This window comes from Agelaius phoeniceus, chromosome 25 (genome assembly GCF_051311805.1).
Source record: "Agelaius phoeniceus isolate bAgePho1 chromosome 25, bAgePho1.hap1, whole genome shotgun sequence".
Taxonomy (NCBI): domain Eukaryota; kingdom Metazoa; phylum Chordata; class Aves; order Passeriformes; family Icteridae; genus Agelaius; species Agelaius phoeniceus.
In genome coordinates this window covers 3,239,418-3,263,149 of record NC_135289.1, presented here as the reverse complement: position 1 = coordinate 3,263,149, position 23,732 = coordinate 3,239,418, and the positions used below count along the sequence as shown (strand labels likewise).

Genomic DNA, 23,732 nt, shown 5'->3' with positions numbered 1-23,732 from the left:
TGACACGAAGATGGCCCACAGTGGCACAGGCACCTGCTATGGTGGCCCTGTCACTGGTCACAACAGCATGGGGAGGGCTCAGTAGCCCAAGCACCGACCATGGTGGCACTGGCACCTGCTATGGTGGCCCTGTCACTGGTCACAACGACATGGGGAGGGCTCACTGTAGCCCAAGCACCGACCATGGTGGCACTGGCACCTGCTATGGTGGCCCTGTCACTGGTCACAACAGCATGGGGAGGGCTCAGTAGCCCAAGCACTGACCATGGTGGCACTGGCACCGGTCACGGTGTCCCTGGCACCTGCCGTGGTGGCCCTGGCCGCTCCAGGTGGGTCACAGCACCGTGGCTCTGGCAGCTTTGAGCTTTTCCGCTCGGAAATGTCTCCTGCAGACGCTGACCCGCAGGGCAGGGAGCGTTTCCCACGTGGAACAGCCCAAATTCCCCCGGAGACAGCGCAGGAATGCGAGCAATGCTACCCCTGGGACCAGCTCTGCTTCTTATGGCCTAAGCTGGGGGGAGGGAGGGGACAGCCGGGGACTGCCGTGTCCCCAGCCATGCTTGCCAACATTCCCAATCCCAATCCCTTCATCCTCCTCCTCCTCCTCGGGGACGCTGCCCAGTGTGGGGTGAGGGTCTCAATGCCCCTCAGGTGAGCCCCTCTGGGTCCCTCTTGTTCCTGGGCATGCGGGGACATCCCCGGGGGGACAGCACGGGGACATTTTGGGGGTCCCACCAGCAGCAGGGACATAATTTCATCATTTTATCGTGCAGGGCTCATGCAGCTGGAAACAGGAACACAACGCCAGGAGAGAAACCAGTGCCTGGCTTTGTCTGTTGTCAGAACTCAGCGCATCCCTCTGGGTGTCCAGGGTTGCCCAGGACCCCACTGGGGGGCTCAGAGACCCTGGCACACGGCCCAGAACACCTGGGGATTTGATTGTGACCCCTGGAGCAAGTTGCCAGCTTTGTATGAGGATGTGAAAGTCACACAGGTTTGAATGGTGTAATAACAAAATGATCACAGGGTGAAAATGTAGATTTTAGGATTTTTGGTATGGGGGTTATGGGGACAAGATGGAGGAACTTGGGCATGTCCAGCCTTTCTTCTTCTTCTCCTTGTTTTCCATTTTCTGCAGTGATGTTGGCACTTTGGGATTGGTTTAGAGTAGAAGTGCACTGTCTAACATAGGTGATAGGTATTGGGAATTCAGTGTAAATATGTTCTATGTAGTTTGTAGTATAAAAGGACAACACCACCTCAGGGTGGTCAGAGTGCCTGTGGCTGCCCTGCTGAGCAGACCTCGGCTGGGCAGAAAGAAAATTTTATAGCTAAGAATTAATAAACAACCTCAAGAGTGAAAAGTGAAGAGCTCTGACTCGTTCTTCAGATGCACGGGTGAAAAGGAGACACCCTGCACATCTCAGGGCTGCAATTATCAAACAGCAACCCGAGAGTTTGTGTTACTGAGACACCCACCCAATGTACAGCTCTTATTCCCTGCGGTGACACGGGACAGGGACAGTGCTGGCCCCACCCTGCAGGACCTGGGCACCCCGGGGCAAACCAGCCCCAAGCAGGGCACACAGGGACATCCCGCCGTGCCAGGCTGTCCCCAGTGTCCCCAGCAAGCTCTGTCCCTGCTGGGTGCCCCAATCTCTGCGTGTGCCGCACCAAGGGGCGGCTGAATCGCGGCCCCACGAGCGCCGCAGAAAACTTTTATGGAAAATCCTTTCCTTAGGATTTTTCCTCCTGAGAAGCTGAGAGGCCTCAGGAACAAAATGCAAACAATGGTTATCTGCTGCTGTGGAATGCAACAGGTGCATCTGGGATTGGGCTCATGTGGTTGTTTCTAATTAATGGCCAATCACAGCCCAGCTGGCTCAGACAGAGAGCCCGAGCCTCAAACTTTTGTTATCATTCTTTCTTTTCTATTCTTAGCTTAGCCCTCTGATGAAACTTTTCCTTCTATTCTTTTAGTACAGTTTTAATGTAATATATATCATAAAATAATAAATCAAGCTCTCTGAAACACGGAGTCAGATCCTCGTCTCTTCCCTCATCCAAGAGCCCCTGCGAACACGGTCACACACGAGTGTCCCCGTGGCCGGTGGCAGCAGCCCGGCGTGTCCCTTGGGGACATTCCGTGTCCCTTGGGGACATTCCGTGTGCCCGCTGCCGCCGGCCGGGAGCGCAGCTGCGGCTCTTACATATTACATAAAACGCAGCAATTAGCGGCGGGCAGGGAGGGAGGGAGGCCTGAATGGAATTAAGGAATTCCTGCCGGGCTGACGTCAAAGCTTCACCTCTCCCGCACAAAGGGGGCCCTTGTGAGCCCCCCCTGACCCCGCCGGGACAAGGCGAGTCCTCAGGGAGCCCCGAGCCGCGCATGCCATGCGGGAATTGTCCCTGCCGTGCGGGAATTGTCCCCCTGGCCAGGGAATGGTCACTGTTCCAAACACTCCAGAGCTCCAGGAATGTTTGGAAAACGCTCTCAGGGATGCCAGAGTGGGATTTTGGGATTGTTCTGTGCGGTCCCAACCTGGTGGGTTCTTCCAGCTCAGGATATTCCAGCATCTCTCTTTTTCTATCTTGGTGTTTTCAAGGCCAGAACCTTAACTCTGCCTTCCTGAGGAGAAATGGGAAGTTTGGATATTTGAGGTCATCTCAGGGATGCACAGGGTGGGATTTTGGGATTGTTCTCTGCAGTGCCTGGAGCTGGATCAGTGATCCTGGTGGGTTCTTCCAGCTCAGGATATTCCAGTATCTCTCTTTTTTCTATCTTGGTGTTTTCAAGGCCAGAACCTTAACTCTGCCTTCCTGAGGAGAAATGGGAAGTTGGGGTATTTGAGCCCATCTCAGGGATGCTCAGGGTGGGATTCTGGCATCCTCCATCCCCGGAGGGATGCAGGAATTGTCCCCAGGCTCCGGAATTGTCACCAGAGCTCCCTGTGCAGGAGGGGCTGGCTGTGACACGGTGACAGTGGCCCCCTGTGCCATCTCAGGACATGAGTGGCCTCCCCTCGCCCGTGACAAGGGGCTCGAGGGGCAGCGGGGATGTCACTCCTCGAGGGGACAGCCGGACATGGGGACAGCAGGGCCACGAGAGATCCCGAAATTCCCACTGGGATGGGATCTGGGATCCCCCCAACGCTGGGGCCTCCTCTGGCTGCTGCCAACGAGGTCACAGGGACTGGGCAGTGAATGTCCCCAAGTGTCACAGGCAGTGAGGGGGATTGTCAGGGCTCACACAAACCTTCACTCCTCGGTGATGGTGGGGCAGCACGAGGGGCACGAGCAGTTTTAACTGGAGAGGGTCGGTTCAGATGGGATATTGGGAGGGTGGTGAGGCCCTAGAATGGATTTCCCAGAGAAGAAAAACCCTGTTCAAAGCCAGGTTCTGGGGCCTGGAGCAGCCTGGGAGAGCAGAAGGTGTCCCTGGTGGCACTGGATGGGCTTTAAGGTTCCCTTCCAACCCCAAAACCATCCTGTGCCGTCACGATCGCTGGTGCTGCGCTGCGGGCACGAAGGGGTTAATGCGCTAATTGGGGTGAGTGACCCCGCCCCGGGCCCTGCCCCTGCCCGGCCTTACGGGAAACGCTCCGGAGCCGCTCCGGGATCCGCGGCGGGGACCGGGGGCCCCCCTGCGGCCGTGGTGCCGCATTCCCTTCCCGGAGAACTCCCTTCCCCGAGCGTCCCCTTCCCAGAATATCCCCATCCCACAGAATCCTCTTCCCAGAGAACTCCCTTCCCCGAGCGTCCCCTTCCCAGAATATCCCCATCCCACAGAATCCCCTTCCCGGAGCATCCCATTCCCAGAGCATCCCCTTCCTGGAACATTCCCTTCCCAGAGAATCCCCTTCCCAGAGAATTCCCTTCCTGGAGAATCCCCTTCTCAGAGCATCCCCTTCCCAAATGTCCTGTGCCAGCCCTGGGAATCACCACTGGAAATGTTCAGGGCCAAATTCTCACCTGAGGCCGAGTGGTTCGGGGTTTCAAGGTGAGTGGAGCAGCTGCTGTTTGCACCAGAGGAGGCCCTGAGTGTGCAGGTATTTTATATATATATATATTTATATATATGTGTGTGTGTATAGATATATTACATAAATATATAGGTATGAAATAATTTAAGAACCATCCGAGACAGCATGCTGTGCTCTGGGGTGGGGCTGGAGGGCAGCTGCTGCCCCTCCTGCCCCTGCCCCACCAGCTTCGATTCACAAATGGAAACAGAGTCTGGAATTAAATTAAAAACCGCACACACGCACACGCACACACGACACGGGGCAGAGGCTGGACGAGGCCGGGCGTCCCTGAAGAGATCGGATCGACTGAAGCCAAAGAGGCGGGAGGTCAGGAGATGAAACCAGCGCGGGGGGTGTGGTTTGTGCCGCTGCTGCCTGCCCTGGCCGTGCCCAGCCCTGCGGGGACAGCGGCGACAGCGGGCGGTGTCACAGCCCCGCGCTGTGGCCACAGGCTTGGTGGCACGCGTGTGTGTCCCTGCTGTGGTTGTTTGTCGTGGCCCTGCGGTCTCCATCTCCACCTGCTTTGCTTTCGCTCCGTCCCAGGACTTTTTTGCCACCAAGGGGAAAATCCACTTTTTGCCCGAAAGGGAAAATCCTGCCCCAGTGAACCCCTCTCCTCTCCCTGCTGGAAGTTCTCCCAGAGCCAGCTTTGGTCCAGCTCAATCCATCCCACCAACTGAAGACCCCTGGAGAAGATCTCCTATCTGGGGGCTTCAGGATGACCTTCAAAGAACCACCCAAAAAAACCACCCAAAACCCTTTAGAAAAAGCCAGAAATCGCTGGTGCCTTCCAAAACTCCTCCTTGCTCCCCACCCCACCCTTCCCAAACATCCCAGAGGGATCCCAGATCCAAGAGGCTGCCGTGGAGGGCCGGGAACGCAGCCGAGCCGAGCCAAGCGCGCGGAGAAGGCTCCGGACCCTCACCCCCTTTCGTGTCCCTCTCCTCGTCGGGAAACAAAAACTCCCCGGGGGCTATTGGATCAGCTGGGGAGCAGCACGTGCTCCAGCAAGTAGCTGATGGAGTCCCAGTGCTTCCAGAGGAAGAAGAGGAAGAGGACGAGCAGGGCGGTGCTGAGGATGCGCATGCGGGTCTTCATGAGCGGCGTGATGAAGTTGGCGATGGTGGAGACGAAGACGAGCAGCACGGCCATCAGGGCCAGGATGACGTTGATGAACTTGCCCAGCAGGGCCCGGGCGTTGGCGTTCTCCACCCCTTCCAGCTGCACCACCTGCTGCTGCTGCTGCTGCAGCTCCAGCTTGGTCACCCGCGTCAGGCACGACTCCACGGCCTCCTGCCAGGGGACAGCAATGGCAGCGGCTCCAGGGATGTCCCCCCTGAAGCCCCCTGCCAGGGGACAGCAATGGCAGCGGCTCCAGGGATGTCCCCCTGAAGCTCCTGCCAGGGGACAGCAATGGCAGCGGCTCCAGGGATGTCCCCCCTGAAGCTCCTGCCAGGGGACAGCAATGGCAGCGGCTCCAGGGATGTCCCCCTGAAGCCTCCTGCCAGGGACAGCAATGGCAGTGGCTCCAGGGATGTCCCCCCCTGAAGCTCCTGCCAGGGGACAGCAATGGCAGCGGCTCCAGGGGTGTCCCCCTGAAGCCTCCCTCCAGGGGACAGCAATGGCAGCAGCTCCAGGGATGTCCCCCCTGAAGCCTCCCTCCAGGGGACAGCAATGGCAGCGGCTCCAGGGATGTCCCCCCTGAAGCCTCCCTCCAGGGGACAGCAATGGCAGCGGCTCCAGGGATGTCCCCCCTGAAGCCTCCCTCCAGGGGACAGCAATGGCAGCAGCTCCAGGGATGTCCCCCCTGAAGCTCCTGCCAGGGCACTGTAGCTAGGATATTGTAAATATAAAAGGATTTTCTGAAAAATCCTTTTCTTAGGATTTTTTTCTCCTGAGAGGCCTCAGGAACAAAATGTAAACAATGGTTATCTGCTGCTGTGGAATGCAACAGGTGCATCTGTGATTGGTCTCATGTGGTTGTTTCTAATTAATGGCCAATCACAGCCCAACTGTCTCGGACAGAGAGTCGGAGCCACAAGCCTTTGTTATTCATTCTTTCTTTTTCTATTCTTAGCCAGCCTTCTGATGAAATCCTTTCTTCCATTTTTTTAGTATAGTTTTAATATAATATATATAATAAAATAATAAATCAAGCCTTCTGAAACATGGAGTCAGATCCTCATCTCTTCCCTCATCCTCGGACCCCTGTGAGCACTGTCACAGGGGACAGCGGTGGCAGCGGCTCCAGGGATGTCCCCTGAGGGATTTGGGTGCCTCCCCCTGGTTTGCTGCTGCTGCTGGGGGGTTTTGTTCTGCCTGGGGGATGGCTCAAAGGAGGCTGTGCTGGCCCACACGTGGCTTGTCACAGCCCGTGGTCACACACGGGGGACCCGCTGTGTCATAGTGTGACAGGACAAAAGGGGATGGAGGGCAGGGACAGAGGGGATCTCGGGAAGGAATTCCTCCCTGTGAGGGTGGGGAGGACCTGGGATGGAATTCCCAGAGAAGCTGTGGCTGCCCCCTCCCTGTGCCAGTGGAAGGTGTCCCTGCCCTGCCACGGGTGATTTTTAATGTTCCTTCCAAGCCACACCAGTCTGGGATTCCCTGGTTTTGGGGACATGGTTTAGTCACCTGCCTCTTGCTGTGACAGCAGCACAGGGACAACCTCACCTGGAAGGTGCTGGGAGAAGGGATCCCATTGCCCCACCCTCCCTCCCAGCCCAGGCTCTGTCCCTCACCCCTGGCTGGAGGGAGCAGAGGGGGCCTGAGCCCTCCCATAGCCCTACCTGGATGTCCCGAGCCCTCTCGTAGGACTGGTAGGCCACCTTCTCCTCCATGCTGGCCAGCTCCTGTTTCAGGTTGGTCATCTCGTTCTGGTGCAGCTCCGTCAGGTCGTTCAGCTGCTCCTCCAGGCGCTCGTACCTGCACAGGGCAGTAGGGCTGGGACGTGTCCCTGAGCCCCCCCTTGCACTGGGGACACCACCCAGCCCCTCCCACCCTCCTCTGGTTGTGGGAAAACATCTCAAGGTCATCTGGCAGTGAGGAGGGCTGCAGCTCCTCGTGTCTCTTGGCCAGGAGGGCAGCTTGTGGTCCCCAAAGAGCCACCATGGGTGACACCTCCCCTGCCACCTGCCCAGCCCTACCTGTAGCGCTCCTCCTGCAAGCACTGGGTCATGCAGGTCTGCAGCTGGGCCTGGTCCTCCATGGAGTCCTCCAGCCCCTCCCGCCCTCCCCTGCTTGTGGGAAAACCTCTCAAGATCGTCTGGCAGTGAGGAGAGCTGCAGCTCCCCCGGTATCTTGGCTAGAAGGGCAGCTTGTGGTCCCCAAGGAGCCACCCCTGGTGACACCCTCCCTACCTGTAGCGCTCCTCCTGCAAGCACTGGGTCATGTAGGTGTAATCCCTCTGCAGCTGGGCCTTCAGGTCCTCCATGGAGTCCTCCAGGTGCGACTGGCTGTCCTTGATCTCCCGCAGCTCCTCCAGGATGGTGTCGAAGTTGTTGTGGTGGCTGTCCAGCGTGTTGGACTTGGGGCTCCCCAAGCCGCCGGGCCCTGCCCCGGAGTTGCTGCCCCCGGCCGAGCCCGAGGTGGCGCTGGAGCACTCGTCATCGCTGCCGTACTTGGGGCTGGACACCAGCGTGGCGCTGCCGCTCAGCGCGCGCGAGGCCTCCTCGGGGTGCCCGTCGTCCAGCGTGTCCTTCAGGTGCGCGATGTTGTCGGCGCTGCCGAACTTGTTGCGGATCAGGCTGGCGAACTCGCGCGGCTTGGACACCACGGCCGTGTGCGTGGCCTGCGAGAGCCCCGAGAGGCCGCCCTTGACCCCCTCCACCACGCCGCCGCTGAAGCCGCTGATGCTGGAGCGGACGTTGGCGCCCACGTCCTTCAGCCCTTGGTGCATGTCCCGGAAAACATCCTTGGGCTGGCGGCTGGGGCCGTTCTGCTCGATCTCCTTCAGCTTCTTGTGGTAGTGCTCCAGCTTCTTGTGCAGCTGCGCGATGGTCTGCGCCGACTTCTGGTTCTTCTTCTCGAACACCTGCTTGATGCGCGACGCCTGCTGCTTGTCGGCGTTGTTGGCCAGCTTCAGGTACTCGGCCACGTTGTCGTCCCGCGCCTCCTGCTCGATCTTGATCTGCTCCGTGATCTTGAGGATCTTCTGGTGCAGGTGCTCGATGGCGGCTTTGGTGCGCTGAGGGTCGGGGGTGCCATCGGGCACGTCCAGGCACACGGGGCCGTCGGCGTCGCCGTGCCCGGCGCCCGCCGGCAGGTTCAGGGTGGTCACGTCGCCCTTGTCCAGCTGGAGGGGAAGAAAAAGGAAAAGATGCTCAGGGCACGGAGGAAAAAGTCCAGAAATGGGCTTGGGATGCACGGAAGAGGCAGGAGAAAAATTAACTGGAGAGGTTGGGGGAGTTTTGGGGTTGGTTGGAGATTTCCCAAGTATGCCAGCACTGCTGGAATCCCAGGAACACACACCAGCTGATCCCCAGGGACACAGGAACACAGCAGTTGATCCTCAGGGACACATCAGCTGATCCCAAGAACACACCAGTTGATCCCAAGACACACCAGTTGATCTCAGGAACACACCAGGTGATCCCAGGCACACACCAGGTTACCCAAGAACCCCCCAGTTGACCCCAGAACATCCCAGTTGATCCCTGGAACACCCCAGGTGATCCCAGAACACCCAAGTTGATCCCAGACAGGTTCAGGGTGGTAACGTCGCCCTTGTCCAGCTGGAGGGGAAGAAAAAGGAGGGAGGAAAAAGTCCAGAAATGGGAGGGGACAGGAGAGAACCGGGCTGGGGAGGCACAGAGGAGGCAGGAGAATAATTAACCGGAGAGGCTGGGGGAGTTTGGGGTTGGTTGGAGATTTCCCTGCCATGGCAGCACTGCTGGAATGCCAGGGACACACCAGATGATCCCCAGGGACACCCCAGGTGACCCCAGAACATCCCAGCTGATCCCAGGGACACCCCAGTGAAAAGAGCACAGCAGTTGCTCAACCCCCAACTCCATTTGGGGTTCAGGGCTGGATTTCCCCAGTGGAATTCAGTGAGGAGCAGCCACTGACTCTGCCTTTCCACCCTCACCCGGTGCACAGATGGGATTTCCCCAGCCAGGCAGGGAAAAGGGGTGAGGAAAACCAGGATTCATCCCCAAACCAGCCCAGAGCCCAGGGACTGAGCAGCCTGGAGGTATTTCAGTCCTGCTTTCACCCCAGTTTTCCACCCTAATCCCAGTTTTTGGGAGGCTGGGGAACAGCTGCGGCTCCCAGAGCTGCAGGTGCAGGGACTCCTCTGCTTTTCCAAGCTCCCTCACCTGGCAGTGCCAAGCTCCTCTTGCAAACAGCAGCTGCCACCGCAGGAAATTCGGACAAATGCCAAAATTCCGTTTTACAGATGGCAAAACTGGAGCTTTGGGAGAGGAAATCGCTCTCCTGAAGCCACATTTGGAGAGCCTGGACTGCAACCCAGGCCCTGCCTCGTGCTCTCCAACCTGGATGTGCTGCTTGGCCAGTTGGGGGAAATAAATAAATTAAAAAAAAAATCCCTAAATCTTCCCAGTTGCTGGGTTTTATATGCAGATTCTTATGCAAAACCTCCCTGGTTGTGTAAATGGCTCCTGGCTTCTAATTAAGAGCTGCTTGAAAGTTAAATACTCTTGGCAGACCTGAATAATTTCTCATTTCCATCCCACTTTCCCCGAATGACCCTTTAATAGGGATAAAGCTGCGGGATCACTGCTTGGGAGTGTGTTATTATCACCAGGAAATGCAGGGGGGAACAGGGAGCAATGTTCTCTCAAGATGCTGCTTGGGAACAATCCCATCTGGAGCAGGGGCTTGGTAAAGCCAGAACCCTCCTGTTATTCCATTTCCACCTCCCTTTTTTTTCCCCGTTTTTTTTGTGTCCTGCTGGGAGTCTGGGGGTGTTGGGATTTCATCTCAGCTTCACCCCAAAGCTTTTCCTGTCTCCTCACTGCAGCAGTGACAGAGCAAGGGCTGGAAGATGGGAGCAAAAGGCCAATCCCAGCTGGGTTCACTCTGTCTGGAGCGGCAATTTTCTTAAAAAAAAATATAAAAATAAAAAATGAAGTCATAACAAACTTGTGGTTTTCAGACCCCACTCCCAGGCTATTTTTAGGCTGGGCCCTCCACAGAGGGTTTTGCTTTGGTTTCTTATCACCAGGCAGAAATTAGAAACAGCAGGAAACAGACTTTTTGCCCAGATGTGCAATCCTCTGGACAGAAAAGGGAAAAAGTGACCGTGGCAAAGGAAAAGGCAGCTCTGGAGAGGCCCAGAGGGGAAACACCCGCTGGGGAGGGGAGGGGAAAAGTTGCTCAAATTTCTGTTTCCAGAGAGGGAGTTGCCCTCTGTAAAGCCAATCTTTTGGATTGGAAAGAAAGGAGGTTTAGATTTTGGGATTTTGGGAAGGAATTCCTGGCTGTGAGGGGGGTGAGATGGAATTCCCAGAGAATCTGTGGCTGCCCCATCCCTGAAAGTGTGCAAGGCTGGGTTGGATGGTGAAAGGTGTCCCTGCCCATGGCAGGGGTAGCAGTGGATGGGTTTTATGGTCCCTCCTAACCCAAACCATTCTGGAATTCCATGATTTATCCACGGGATTCCATCTGGGATGGGCAGGGAACAGCCCTGGGCTGAAATCCTGCTCGCTGCCATGCTGGGGAAGGCACATCAGGTTATGGCTTTGAAAACAACCCCCCCAAAAAAGACAATGTGGATCCCTGGAGCATTAACAGGCCCTGCCTGCTAAATCCCAGCAACTGTGCAGGGGATTTAAGAGGGGGATTAGGAACAGCCACACTTTCCCTACATGCAGCAAACCTGCTGGTAGGCACAGGATGAAAGGAAATTTATCCTGATGGAAACCCTGTTTTCCAGAGCTTGTTTTGCACCAGGCTGGGAGGGCAGAGCTGCTGTGGGATGCGGGAGGAATGCAGGACAAGGGCAGGGAAATGATTCTGATCAACAGAGCTGAGCCCAGCAGAGCTGAGATCTGCAAAAGGCTCGGGCTGAGGAGCAAACAGGGCTCAGGGCTGTGCAGGGCTGGGTTAATGGGGCTGCAGGCTGGGGGAGAGCTGGGCCCAGGGGCAGCTGAGCTGCTGGGGACGTCACCTCAGCGTGGGGATGTCACCTTAGCTCAGGAATGTCACCCCAGTTTGGGGCTGTGTCCCCTAGGTCAGGGCTGTCACCCCAGTTTGGGGATGTCACCTTAGCTCAGGGATGTCACCTCAGCGTGGGGATGTCACCACAGTTTGGGGCTGAGTCCCCTAGGTCAGGGCTGTCATCCCAGCTCGGGGATGTCACCCCAGTTTGGGGCTGTATCCCCTAGGTCAGGGCTGTCACCACAGCTCAAGGCTGTCCCCCCAGCAGGGCTGTCCCCTCAGCCTGGGGATGTCACCCCAACTCCAGGCTGTCCCCCCACCACAGGGCTGTCCCTTCAGCTTGGGGGTGTCCCTTCAGCTTGGGGATGTCCCCCATGCCTGGGGGTGTCCCCTCAGCTTGGGGATGTCACCCCAAACTGGGGCTGTGTCCCCACTCAGGTCCATGTCTCCAATCAGTGCTGTCCCCCCAGCTCGAGGCCGTGTCCCCACCTCAGGGCCGTGGCTGTCCCAGCACATCCATGCCTGGCTTCAACCCCATTCCCAAGGAATTGCACAATTATTGCAGAGTTCAGAGCAGAGTTCTGGAGGTGCTGACATCCCCCCTGAATTGTTCTGTTTTCTGTGCCCTGCAGCCCACGGGACACGCCGGGGATGAGCCCTGCCTGTGTCCACCCCGAGCAAGGACCTTCCCTACAAAGTATCACTGTGATTCCTGCCTGGAATCCATCCCAGGGACAAAACAGCCCTGGGAAGGACCATGTGCACCTTCCAGCAGGGAAAAAACAAGAACAAGTGTTGCCAAATCCAGGGCAGATCTGGGGAGCTGCTGCCCTGAGCCATCAGCTCCCCCGCACAAGTGTCACCCTGCCTGGGGCACTTGGTGGCCCTGGAATGCCACCAGGGAGAGGCCACGGCCAGCACAGAAATGCAGGCATGTGGTGGATGTGGGGAGGGGGATTTTGGGGCAGTTATTTCGTTTCTCAGAGCATTTTTCCAGCACAGCATCCCCTGAGCCGGTCACTGTCACTGGGGACACCACGAGCGTCCTGCCCCTGTCCCCACACGGGCTCCCAGCCCTGTGCCTCCCTGAGCTGAGCTGTTATTCCCACCAGACCCAGCCTAGGTGTTGAAAATAGCAGCAGGAGCCCTGAGTCACAATTCCCACCCTCCCTCCAGCAGCACCCGGGGCTGGCAGTGCCCTGTGCCCCCCTGTGCCACCCCAGCATGGGCACAACGGGCTGGCAGCAGCTCCCTGCACTCATTCCCCAGCCTGACAACAATTTTCCTTACATAATGCAGGGATTAACGTTCAGCCTTCCAGCTGCAGCAGTTTCCCACCCGGCACTGATGGCGCTGGGGGGGTTTCACTCCCTGCTCTCATTCCCCGAGGAACAGCGGCGCCAAAACCCCCCGCGGGTCTCTCTCCCCATCATTTTACCCAAACCCCAAAAAATCTGCCGGGACCTACCTCCATGGCGGGCAGGGCTGGGGTGCCCCGGGGCTAGTTGGCGTGTCCCCGCGGTGTCCCCAAGGCTGGCAGCGCTGCCCGGGCACTGCCGGCTGCCATGGCACGACTGCCGGCTGGGGAAGGCAGCGGTGGATGGCAGCGAGGTGTTGGGGGAGCAGCGGGGAGGGAGGAGGAGGAGGAGAAACCTCTCGTAGACCCCGTTAGGGCTGGCTCCGAGCCCCCGGAGCGCTCCTGGTGCCGCTCCCGGAGCGCTCCCTGCGGTTCCCGGTGCGGTTCCCGGTGCCGTTCCCGGAGCGCTCCCGGTGCCGTTCCCGGAGCGCTCCCGGTGCCGCTCCCGGAGCGCTCCCGGTGCCGCTCCCGGAGCGCTCCCGGTGCCGCTCCCGGAGCGCTCCCCGCGGTTCCCGGTGCGGTTCCCGGTGCCGCTCCCGGAGCGCTCCCCGCAGTTCCCGGCGCGCAGGGACGGAGGCGCTCGCTCGGCCGGGATTGCCGACTCAGGAAATCTGCCCGAGCTGTTTACAGCTCTCAGCCAGCCCGAGCTTTCAGGGCTGTAATGCCAAACCCCCCCGCTCGTATCCCCGTGCCGGGATATTCACACGCCTCCAGCCCCATACGCTGCCTGTGCCCTGACGCAGGAGGTCGGGACGGGCTCTTGTCATCTGCTGTGTCACAGAGAGGGACAGAAAGGCCTGGGAAAGGCAGGGGGGAGGCGTCCAGAAAGGAAAAACGCGAGTGGAAACAGTCGGGAAAAAACAAAATCCTGTCACTAAGCAAGGAGCCCGAGTTAAAAGCCGGGAATGAGCCACTCGTGGGAGCACCAGGAGGTGTCCTGGAGCAGGAGCTGGATCTGTCCCTGTCACCCCAGGAGAGCGGGGGTGGCACTGACCCCGTTCTGCCACGGGGAGAACACAACGGCACCAAAATCCTCATATCCCCCTCCACGGCAGCTGCCATCCATCCCCAGAGGCACAGGGAAACGCAGATTCCCTGGAAATTCCACCCAAACCCAGCCGTGCCAGGGCAGGGCCAGGACGGAGCAGAGATCCCCGAGAGTGTCACACGGAGCCGCGGGGACCGGGCGGTGACACCGCAGAGCTGCCCCCGGGGAGGGGAGGTGACACCACGGGGATGGCACCGGGGCTGGATGGGGACACCCTGGGGATGGCACCGGGGCAGGGAGGTGACACCATGGGGATGGCACCGGGGCAGGGAGGTGACACCGCAGGGATGGCACCAGGGATGGGAGGTGACACTGTGGGGATGGCACTGGGGATGGATGGTGACACTGTGGGGATGGCACCGGGGATGGATGGTGACACTGTAGGGATGGCACCAGGGCTGGGAGGTGACACCGTAGGGATGGCACCAGGGCTGGGAGGTGACACCGTAGGGATGGCACCAGGGGGCTGGATGGGGACACCATGGGGATGGCACTGGGGCTGGATGGTGACACTGCAGAGCTGCTCTCGGGGATGGTTGGTGACACCACAGAGCTGCCTGCCCCTGAGGATGGACAGTGGCACCGTGGGGATGGCACCAGGGGGCTGGGAGGTGACACCGTGGGGATGGCACCAGGGCTGGATGGTGACACCGCAGAGCTGCCCCGGGGATGGTTGGTGACACCGCAGAGCTGCCCCTGAGGATGGTTGGTGACACCACAGAGCTGCCCCTGAGGATGGTTGGTGACACCACAGAGCTGCCCCTGAGGATGGTTGGTGACACCGCAGAGCTGCTCTCAGGGATGGTCGGTGACACCGCAGAGCTGCCCCTGAGGATGGTTGGTGACACCGCAGAGCTGCCCCTGAGGACGGACGGTGGCACCCTGGGGATGGCACCAGCAGCACCCAGGGCTCCTCCCGTCCCGGGTGGGCTCCTGGCCCATCCCTGAGTGCCAGGGGGGGATGGCCCAGCCTGGCCCAGCCCCGTGGGTGCCCCTGGTGTGACCAGGGCTGGTCAGCTCCCTCCTGGTTTCTGCCATAGCATCACTTCTGCTTTTAGAGGTCACTTCCCATGGCTCTTGTGCTGTCTCAGCAGGGCAGGAGGATCAGCAGCTGCACAGCACCCGGTGGAAAGCACCTTCCCTGCTTGCCAGTTCCCTCTTGAAGCTGCTGGGGCTGGCCCTGCAGCCCTGCTGCTTCCCCCCTGTGGTTTTTGGGGCTGGGAAGTGAGCGGTTCACCCATCCTAGGGGAACCACGACGTCCTCCACAGCCCCTGACAGCTCACAGCCCCTGCTCCTGGCCTTGGGGAAAGGTGGAGGAGCAGGAATTTCCCAGGGGAGGCTGATGGAGCGAGGACCTGATAAAGGTTGGGATGTTCAGGAAGAGCCAGCACGGGCAGGCTGCTGCAAGGAGCCCTGGGGAACATTTTTGGCACTTATTGGGGTCCTCAGGTGCTGGATTCCCAGGAGAACACCTGCTCCCAGCTCCCCAGCACGAGGGAAAGGGAAACAAATCATTGCAAACAACAAAGAGCCTGGCTGCTGAACTGCCCAGGGTTAACAAATCATTGCAAACAACAAAATCGTGGCTGCTGAAGGGCCCAGGGTTAACAAATCATTGCAAAAATCAAAATTGCAGCTGCTGAAGGGCCCAGGGTTAACAAATCATTGCAAAAATCAAAATTGCAGCTGCTGAAGGGCCCAGCCCAGCGAGGCAGAGCAGTGGGGCAGCATCTCCCTCCCTTCTACAGCATGCAAAACCCCTCCTGGCACAGGAAAAAAGGGAATTCTGCAAGGGAATTACCCAAGGGGTTGGTGTCACACTCCCCATCATCCTTCCCCCCCAGCTGCTGTTTTTCAGGCCTGACTGTACGAGGCAAATTTTGAAATAAACATCAGCTCCCAGGCAAAGAAAAGCCCTGGGTTTTCCACAAAATCGTGGCAGGTTTGGTGTGTGCTGTGCTGGGCAGGGCAGGGTCCAGCTCCAAAGCCTTGGTCTGGGCACCAGGAGGGTCCCCTGGTGCTGCCACATGGACACAGGGCAGGTTTGGGGCTTGGGCTGGGCTTAGCACAGAGAAGCAGGAATTAGAACCAGCAGGAAAACCCTACTTGAATGGGCTGGGAAAACTGCAAATGGGATTTTGGGATGCTGACAGAGGCGGAGATCTGGCAGACCCACTGCTCCTGAGCATCCCACGCCCCAGGGGATTTGGTGTCTGCAGCTTCTGGGGCTCCTGCTGCAGGTGCCACCCTGCTCCTCACCCCTTCCCCTGCACTAACTACACTATCATGGGATCAAAGCCCATCTGTCTCGTGAATTGGAAGGTCCTAGCTTAATTAAAGCACCTGAGTTGCATTTAGGGGATGCAGGGTAAGGGCCTGCAGACTTTAGCAGAAACTAAGAGGGTTTAACTCTTGTTTAAGGCTTTGAAGGCCTTCAGTTTAGGTAATCCTAAATTTCTTAGGCAATGGTAAGGATTATAGGGGAGACAGGAAATCCCTGCCTGGAAAGGAGAGCAGGGATGGGGGGACACCCACAAAGGCACCCAGCAGAGGATCTGGGGGCAGTGTCCTTTTGCCAGGGCAGGGTCTGGGAGGGCGGCTCCTGCAGAGCTGTGGATCCTCTCCCTCCCCAGGGCCGAGGAGCCTGAGGGGCAGAGGAGGCTCCAAGGAGGAGCAGCACAGGCTGGGGGGGGAGCAGGAACAGGCTGGGGCACCACGGGGCTGATCCCAATCCTCCAAGAGTGCCAGGAGAACAAACAGCACAGCCAAGCACTGCTGGGCACGTCCCGAAGGGAAATAACCAACAAATAAAGGAACAAACCAACAAACCAACAAACACCACTGCTCCCCGTCCCCATCACAGCTGGGACACTGCCACCCTCCCCAGGGCCCAGGGCACTCGGGAAAAGCTGTTATACCAATGGAAAGATCCCAGGATTCTCCCTTGGGAAGCTCCTGGGTCTCCGTGCCTGTCCATGCCATGAGGAACGTGGTGTTTCCTAATTTCACACCACGTCCTCCGAGCTGGGCCTGTCCCTTGTGCCTCTGAGGGACAATTCAGCCCCCATGGGTGCCCTGGGCTCAGATCCCAGTCCTCCAAGAGTGCCAGGAGAACAAACAGCATTTCCAAGCACTGCCGAGCATTTCCCAAAGGGAAAAAACCAACCAACAAACAAACAAACAAAGAGCCACCACTGCTCCCTGTCCCCATCACAGCTGGGACACTGCCACCCTCCCCAGGGCCCAGGGCACTCAGGAAAAGCTGTTTTACAGATGGAAAGATCCCAGGATTCTCCCTTGGGAAGCTCCTGGGTCTCCGTGCCCATCCACACCATGCAGAACTTGGCATTTCCTAATTGCACAGCACATCCCCTGAGCTGGGCCTGTCCCTTCTGTCCCTTGTGCCCTGGGCTCACAGGGACAGCTCTGAAGGGACAATTCAGTGAGCAGCCCTCATGGGTGAAGCCATTCAGGGCCCTGCCTACGCTTGGAGAATATTTGGAAAAATTCCTGCTGTTGTTTTCTCTGGAGGGAGTGACCCTGACGCAGCATTAACCCACCCAGCAGCTCAGCACCTCCAGCAGGGCTTGTGCAGCCAGGGGGGGATTTTTGGGAGCTTTTGCACTGAGGATTTGAGGGGGAAGCAGGGAGAGGCCAAACCACAACCCCAGCCAAGTGAGGAGCCACAAACTGGACCCTCATCCAGCCTCTGGATCCAAACCCTGCTCCCAGCCCAGAGCAGCAGGGGTGAGCTGGAGAGATCACAAACCCTGCAGCCCAAATCCTGCCCTGCACCCTGGGCATCCACCCCCAAATCCCCCGGGATCCTGCCGGGAGCGGGAGCTGCTGGTGGGCTGCAATCAACAGCCATATGTCAGCCAGGCTGAGGAGGAACACGATGTCTTCTTCACGAGGGGTGAATCAGTAGCAGAGTCTGATATTCTTCTCCTCCTGAATTAATTAAGCAGCAATCTCGGGCGTCTTTGTCTTTCCAGCTATTATCTGCTCACTCCAAAGCGCTCATCCCAACGGGAGTGAGGGAAGGAGCTCCCAGCACCAGCCTTGCCTCAGACTCATCCCCTGCCACACGTGGATAGATGGAGGTGGGGAGTGGGAGCTCACCTGGCCTGGAACTCCAATTCCAGGTGAGGAACCCAAAAACCACCCAAAAATCCCCCAAACCTCTGGCATTTGTAGGGTCTCTGCACCCCGGTGCTCCCAGCCTTGCCTCAGACTCATCCCCTGCCACATGTGGGGAGCTGAGGGTGGGGAGTGGGAGCTCAGCTGGACTCTCACACCTTCAATTCCTGGTCAGGAACCCAAAAATGCCCCAAAAATCCCCCAAACCAGTGGCATTTGTAGGGTGTCTGCACCCCAGTGCTCCCAGCCTTGCCTCAGACTCATCCCCTGCCACACGTGGATAGATGGAGGTGGGGAGTGGGAGCTCACCTGGAACTCCAGTTCCTGGTGAGAAACCCAGAAACCCCCCCAAAAATCCCCCAAACCTCTGGCATTTGTAGGGTCTCTTCATCAGCCTTGCCTCACAGACTCATCCCCCTGCCACATGTGGGGAGCTGAGGGTGGGGAGTGGGAGCTCACCTGGACTCTCACACCTCCAATTCCTCATCAGGAACCCAAAAAACCCCCAAAAATCCCCAAAACCTCTGCCATTTGTAGGGTCTCTGCACCCTTGGGATGCAGGTGCCAAAGGGATGTGCCAGGGGCTGAGGGGTGCAGCTTTACACCCCCTCTGTTCCCTTTGGCCTGTTTCACCTCCTTCCCTGGGATTTTAACCCCTGAGAGGGAGGGGAGAACATGCCAGAAATTCCTCCCAAGGAGACCCAGGACACTTCACCAAACTCAGGGATGGGCTGGGTCTGCATTCCAATGGGGAAACTGAGGCAGCAAGAGAGGGAAAGCTCCTGCTTGGGGGAAATTCTGCCCGGGGTTAGATGTGGGGCCAACCCTCACACAGTCCCTGTGTCATCATCGTCATCATCATCATCATCATCCCAGATGATGACTGAGCCCAGGTAACCGGAGCTGTAGGAAAGAGAAACCACATCCTCCCACAGGAAGCCAAGGCAGCTGAGCTGGCCAGGGGACAGGAACCTTCCCTGAAATCCCTGGGCACAGGGGACAGGAACCTTCCCTGAAATCCCTGAGCACAGGGGACAGGAACCTTCCCTGAAATCCCTGAGCACAGGGGACAGGAACCTTCCCTGACATCCCTGGGTAGAGGGGACAGGAACCTTCCCTGAAATCCCTGAGAGGGGACAGGAACCTTCCCTGAAATCCCTGGGCAGGAGACAGGAACCTTCTTTGCCATCCCTGGGCACAGGGGACAGAACCTTCCCTGCCATTCCTGGGTAGAGGGACACAAACATTTTCTGCCATCCCTGGGCAGGGGACAGAACCTTCCCTGCCATCCCTGGGCACAGGGGACCGGAACCTTCCCTGCCATCCCCGGGCACAGGGGACAGGAACCTTCCCTGCCATCCCTGAGCAGGGGACAGGAACCTTCCCTGCCATCCCTGGGCACAGGGGACAGGAACCTTCCCTGACACCCCTGGGTAGAGGGGACAGGAACCTTCCCTGCCATCCCTGAGCCACCCCACAGCCTCCCAGCCACCCCAAACCCCTCTGTCCCCATGGGGCACGGCCACCCCGGGCTGGGCACTGGGGAACTCCGGGTTTCTCCCTGCTCCCTGTATTTCTCCCTGCTCCCTGTAATCCCTCTGGCCCTGATATAGCCACTGACCCGGGGGGGAGCTAAATTTAGCGGGATGAATCCTGCCCTGTGTCCCGAGGGCTGCTGCCCTTGAGGCAGGGCTGGGGCTGGAGGGACAGGCTCCCCCCCAGGACACTCTCCTGGGACAGGGACAGGGGCACGGAGAGAGGAGTTTGGAGCAGAAAATGGCACTTTTGGGTTGTGATCCCATAAAAGGAAGGCTTGTCCCCAGTGTGGGAACCCCAGGTGGGGGTGAGCCCTTGGCAGTGCCCATTTTGGGGTGAAGCACAAACCCCAGCCAGAACTGGCAGCCAGCACCAAACTCCCAGACTGTCCCATGGTCCCACTGAGCCTCTCTGGGTGTCCCCTGTCACTGTTCCATGGTCCCACTGAGCCCCTTGAGCCACTCTGGATGTCCCCTGCTATTCCATGGTCCCCACTGAGCCCCTCTGGGTGTCCCCTGTCACTGTCCCATGGTCCCACTGAGCCCCTCTGGGTGTCCCCTGTCACTGTCCCATGGTCCCACTGAGCCCCTCGAGCCCCTCTGGGTGTCCCCTGTCACTGTTCCATGGTCCCCACTGAGCCCCTCTGGGTGTCCCCTGCTATTCCATGGTCCCACTGAGCCCCTCTGGGTGTCCCCTGTCACTGTCCCATGGTCCCACTGAGCCCCTCTGGATGTCCCCTGTCACCACAGGCTATTCCTGGGGGAAATTAGGGGGTGCAGAAATTTTGTGTGCCAGGCTGTGGCAGGGTCCATGGGGTGAAAAACCAGCGCAGCAAAAGGGAAGGCAGAACTGCAGGAGCTTAATTAAAAACGGGGGGCTCAGAGCTCCAGAGCCGGCCTGAGGCAGGGCACGAAGCCCCCCCTGCCCTCCCTGTGCCTCACAAGGAGAAGCAGCTGCCAGGGCAGGGGCACAGAGAGGGGAGTTTGGAGCAGAAAATGGCACTTTTGGTTGTGATCCCATAAAAACAGGGGGCTCAGAGCTCCAGAGCTGGCCTGAGGTGGGGCATGAAGCCCCCCCTGCCCTCCCTGTGCCTCACAGGAGAAGCAGCTGCCAGGGCAGGGGCACGCAGCGGGGACAGCGGCGGCAGCTGGCGCTGTCACTTGCCCAGGGACAGAGCCCGACAGAGGGGGCCGGGCCCTCGCCACACGCGGGGGACGCTCGGCGGGTCCGGACCGGGCTGAGAACCCGCGCTGGGGACACTGGGGACGGGCCCAGTCCTAAGGGACGCGGGGAGAAGGCGGCGGGGAGCGCGGACGGACGGACGGAGAGACGGACGGACGGACGGACGGACGGACAAAAGGACGGACAGAGAGATAGCGAGGGACGGACGGAGAGACGGACGGACGGACGGACGGACGGACAAAAGGACGGACAGAGAGATAGCGAGGGACGGACGGAGAGATAGGGAGGGACGGACGGACAAACGGACAGACGGAGAGAGGGATGGAGAGAGGGACGGACGGACGGACGGAGAGGGGGACGGAGAGAGAGAGGGACGGACGAACGGAGAGAGGGAGGGAGGGACGGACGGACAGACGGACGGACGGACGGCCAGACAGAGGGAGAGAGGGAGGGACGGACGGACGGACGGCCACCGGTCAGGCCGCCCTCTAAGGGCCGCCGCTCCCCCGGCCCGTTCCCCCCGGTGCCCACCTGCACGTGCACCATGCCGCAGTCCCCGCAGTCCGTGCAGCTCCCCGGCAGCACCAGGCACAGCACCCCGCGGCCGCCCCGCTCCAGCTCCGGCCGCCGCCCGGGGCCGCCGTGCCCCGCCAGCACCGGCACCGCCTGAGCCCCGGGGGCACCGGGGGCACCCCCGGCCGCTGCTGCCGGCGCCTCGCCGGCCGCTAATTCCCGTGCGCCCGCCCCCGTGCCTGGCGGGTCACCAGCAGGGGATTAGGGAGATCAGCACAAAGCTCCCAGCGCTGCCGTGCGCCCGCCCTGCCGCCGCCTCCCCCGGCCCCACAGCGGCACCGGCACACGCGCCGCCAGCACGGCCTCGTGGCGAGCACCGGCACCGGCACCGCGGGTGCGCCCCGCGCGGGCCACCCTGGGGCAAACGAGAACCGCGCTCTGCTCCGGGCGGGTGTTTCCTTCCTGGGGAAGGAGCTCCTCCAGCCAGGAGCTCCGTGGGACACACGGGACAGGGGATTTTTGGGATGCAGAGATGCTTCCCAACCCTGGGGAAGGAGCTCCTCCAGCCAGGAGCTCCGTGGGACACATGGGTGAGCAGAATTTTGGGATGCAGGGATGATCCTGGCAGTTGGAACCTGCTGCCCTAGCAAAGGAGCTCCTCCAGCCAGGAGCCCCATGGCATACAGGGGACAGGAGATTTTTGGGATGCAGGAATGTTCCTGGACCCCAGGGGAGGAGCTCCTCCAGCCAGAAACTCCATGGGACACAGGGCAGAGTGGATTTTTGGGATGCTTCCCAACCCTGGGGAAGGAGCTTCTCTAGCTCAGAGCTTCGTGGGACACACATGACAGAGGATTTTTGGGATGCAGGGATGATCCCGGCCCTGGGGAAGGAGCTCCTCCAGCTCAGAGCTCCATGGAACACAGGGCAGAGCGGATTTTTGGGATGCAGAGAAGATCCCAGCTGTTGGAAGCCACAGCTCCAAGAGCTCCTCTAGCTCAGAGCTCTGTGGGACATAGGGCAGAGTGGATTTTTGGGATGCAGGGATGATCCCAGCCCTGGGGAAGGAGCTCCTCCAGCTCAGAGCTTCGTGGGACACACATGACAGAGGATTTTTGGGATGCAGGGATGCCCCCGGCTCCTCCAGCCAGGAGCTCTGTGGGGACACATGGGACAGAGGATTTTTGGGTTGCAGGGATGCTCCTGGAGCCCAGGGAAGGAGCTCCTCCAGCTCAGAGCTCTGTGAGACACAGCAGAGTGGAATTTTGGGATGCAGGGATGCTCCCAGCCCTGGGGAAGGAGCTCCTCCAGCTCAGAGCTCTGTGGGACACGGGGCAGAGCAGATTTTTGGGATGCAGGGATGCTCCTGGAGCCCAGGGAAGGAGCTCCTCCAGCTCAGAGCTCCGTGCCTGCAAAGCAGAGGCAGCCCATGGCTTTTGGAGCACAGATGGAAACCAAACCCTGGCTCCCTGTTGCCAGCAGGAGCCTGGGCATGCCCAGCTCATCCCAAACTCACCAGCACAAGGTGGGAATGGAGATGGGGGTGGGAGGCTGGGGAGAAGGAAAATCACAAATACCTGACCTGCAAAGGAAGGTTTGTCCCCAGTGTGGGGTGAGCCCTTGGCAGTGCTCCTTTTGGGGTGAAGCACAAACCCCAGGCAGCACCAAATTCCCAGACTGTCCCATGGTCCCACTGAGCCCCTCTGGATGTCCAGGCTGCTCCTGGGGGGAATTAGGGAGTACAGGGGGGGAGGAATTTTGTGTGGGGTCCACAGGGTGAAAAACCAGTGCAGGAAAAGGGAAGGCAGAACTGCAGGCACTTAATGAATTGAACAAGAAAAATGATCACTCTTGCTGAGACTGAGTGATCCCACGAGGGACCCATCCAGCATCTGCTCCTGACGGAAGGGGTGGAAAATTCAGCATGAAATTTGTGGGGGGGTGGGAATGGCTCTTTCCCAGGAGCCCCGAGCATCCCGTGGGGCTTCCAAAGGGATGGGGAACAGGGAGGAGGTGCCAGATCCTTGGGGACAAGGCAGGGATGATGCCAAGGCCCCCCTCTGGAGCCCATCCCTGAGGAAAAGGAGCTGCTTTGCTGCAGGCAGGAGGCTCAGGGCTTCCTGAGGGCTCCTGGAAAACCAATCCGGCCCGGGAATATCGCGGGGCTCGTGTTTCTCTAAATAAGTTATTTTTCCACTGCCTCACAAAGGTGTTGTCTCTCTTCTTATTACTCTTTGTGTCATATGCAGTTAATTATTCATCCCCTTTCTGGGCTGCTCTGGCAGTGGACAGGGATCTGCTCTGGATGCTTCTGTCCCAGTGGGATTGAGGTTTTGGCCGTAATTCCAGCAGGATTGGGGTCCTTGCAAGGCAGGGACACAGGCCATGCCCCAGAGGAGGCCAGAGGGAGAAATTTTGGCTGCAGATGCTCAAATGAGCAACCTGCTGCTCCTCATCACTTGGTCCAGGTGGGACATTCCAGAAGGGAGGAGCAGGGACTGCCAGGGAAGGATTGGGGTGTCCTGATTTGGGGAGAGGAGATTTTTGGGCAGCTCCTTGGAAAGCTGATGACACAGTGACAATTTTATCCTTGGGACCACATTTCCGTGTCCCTGTCAGAGCCTGCCTGGCCACCTCCCCATGCTGAGCTTTTCCAGTTCACTGCTGGTGCTCTCAGGTGAATTAATTAAAAGCACAAAAGGAAGGATTGAATTAAAAGCACAAAAGGAAGGATTGAATTAAAAGCACAAAAGGAAGGATTGAATCAAAAGCACAAAAGGAAGGATTGAATTAAAAGCACAAAAAGGA

General features: G+C 59.0%; 1 protein-coding gene across 2 annotated transcripts in view; it reads right to left on the bottom strand.

The window, feature by feature from the left end:
- Positions 1-4,042: 4,042 nt before the first annotated feature.
- TMCC2 (transmembrane and coiled-coil domain family 2) overlaps positions 4,043-23,732 on the bottom strand; it is a 31,849-nt gene continuing 12,159 nt past the window's right edge. The window contains exons 1-4 of one of the 2 annotated variants that reach the window (XM_054648829.2): positions 12,616-12,825; positions 7,385-8,319; positions 6,815-6,950; positions 4,043-5,318 (exon numbers count right to left, since the gene is read on the bottom strand). In XM_054648829.2, coding sequence (XP_054504804.1) covers positions 5,007-5,318; positions 6,815-6,950; positions 7,385-8,319; positions 12,616-12,621 — 1,389 coding nt within the window. In that variant the 5' untranslated portion in view covers positions 12,622-12,825 and the 3' untranslated portion in view covers positions 4,043-5,006. Of the gene's footprint in view, positions 5,319-6,814; positions 6,951-7,384; positions 8,320-12,615; positions 12,826-23,732 lie in introns of those variants that run through there. The other variant, XM_054648828.2, reaches the window with a different exon arrangement.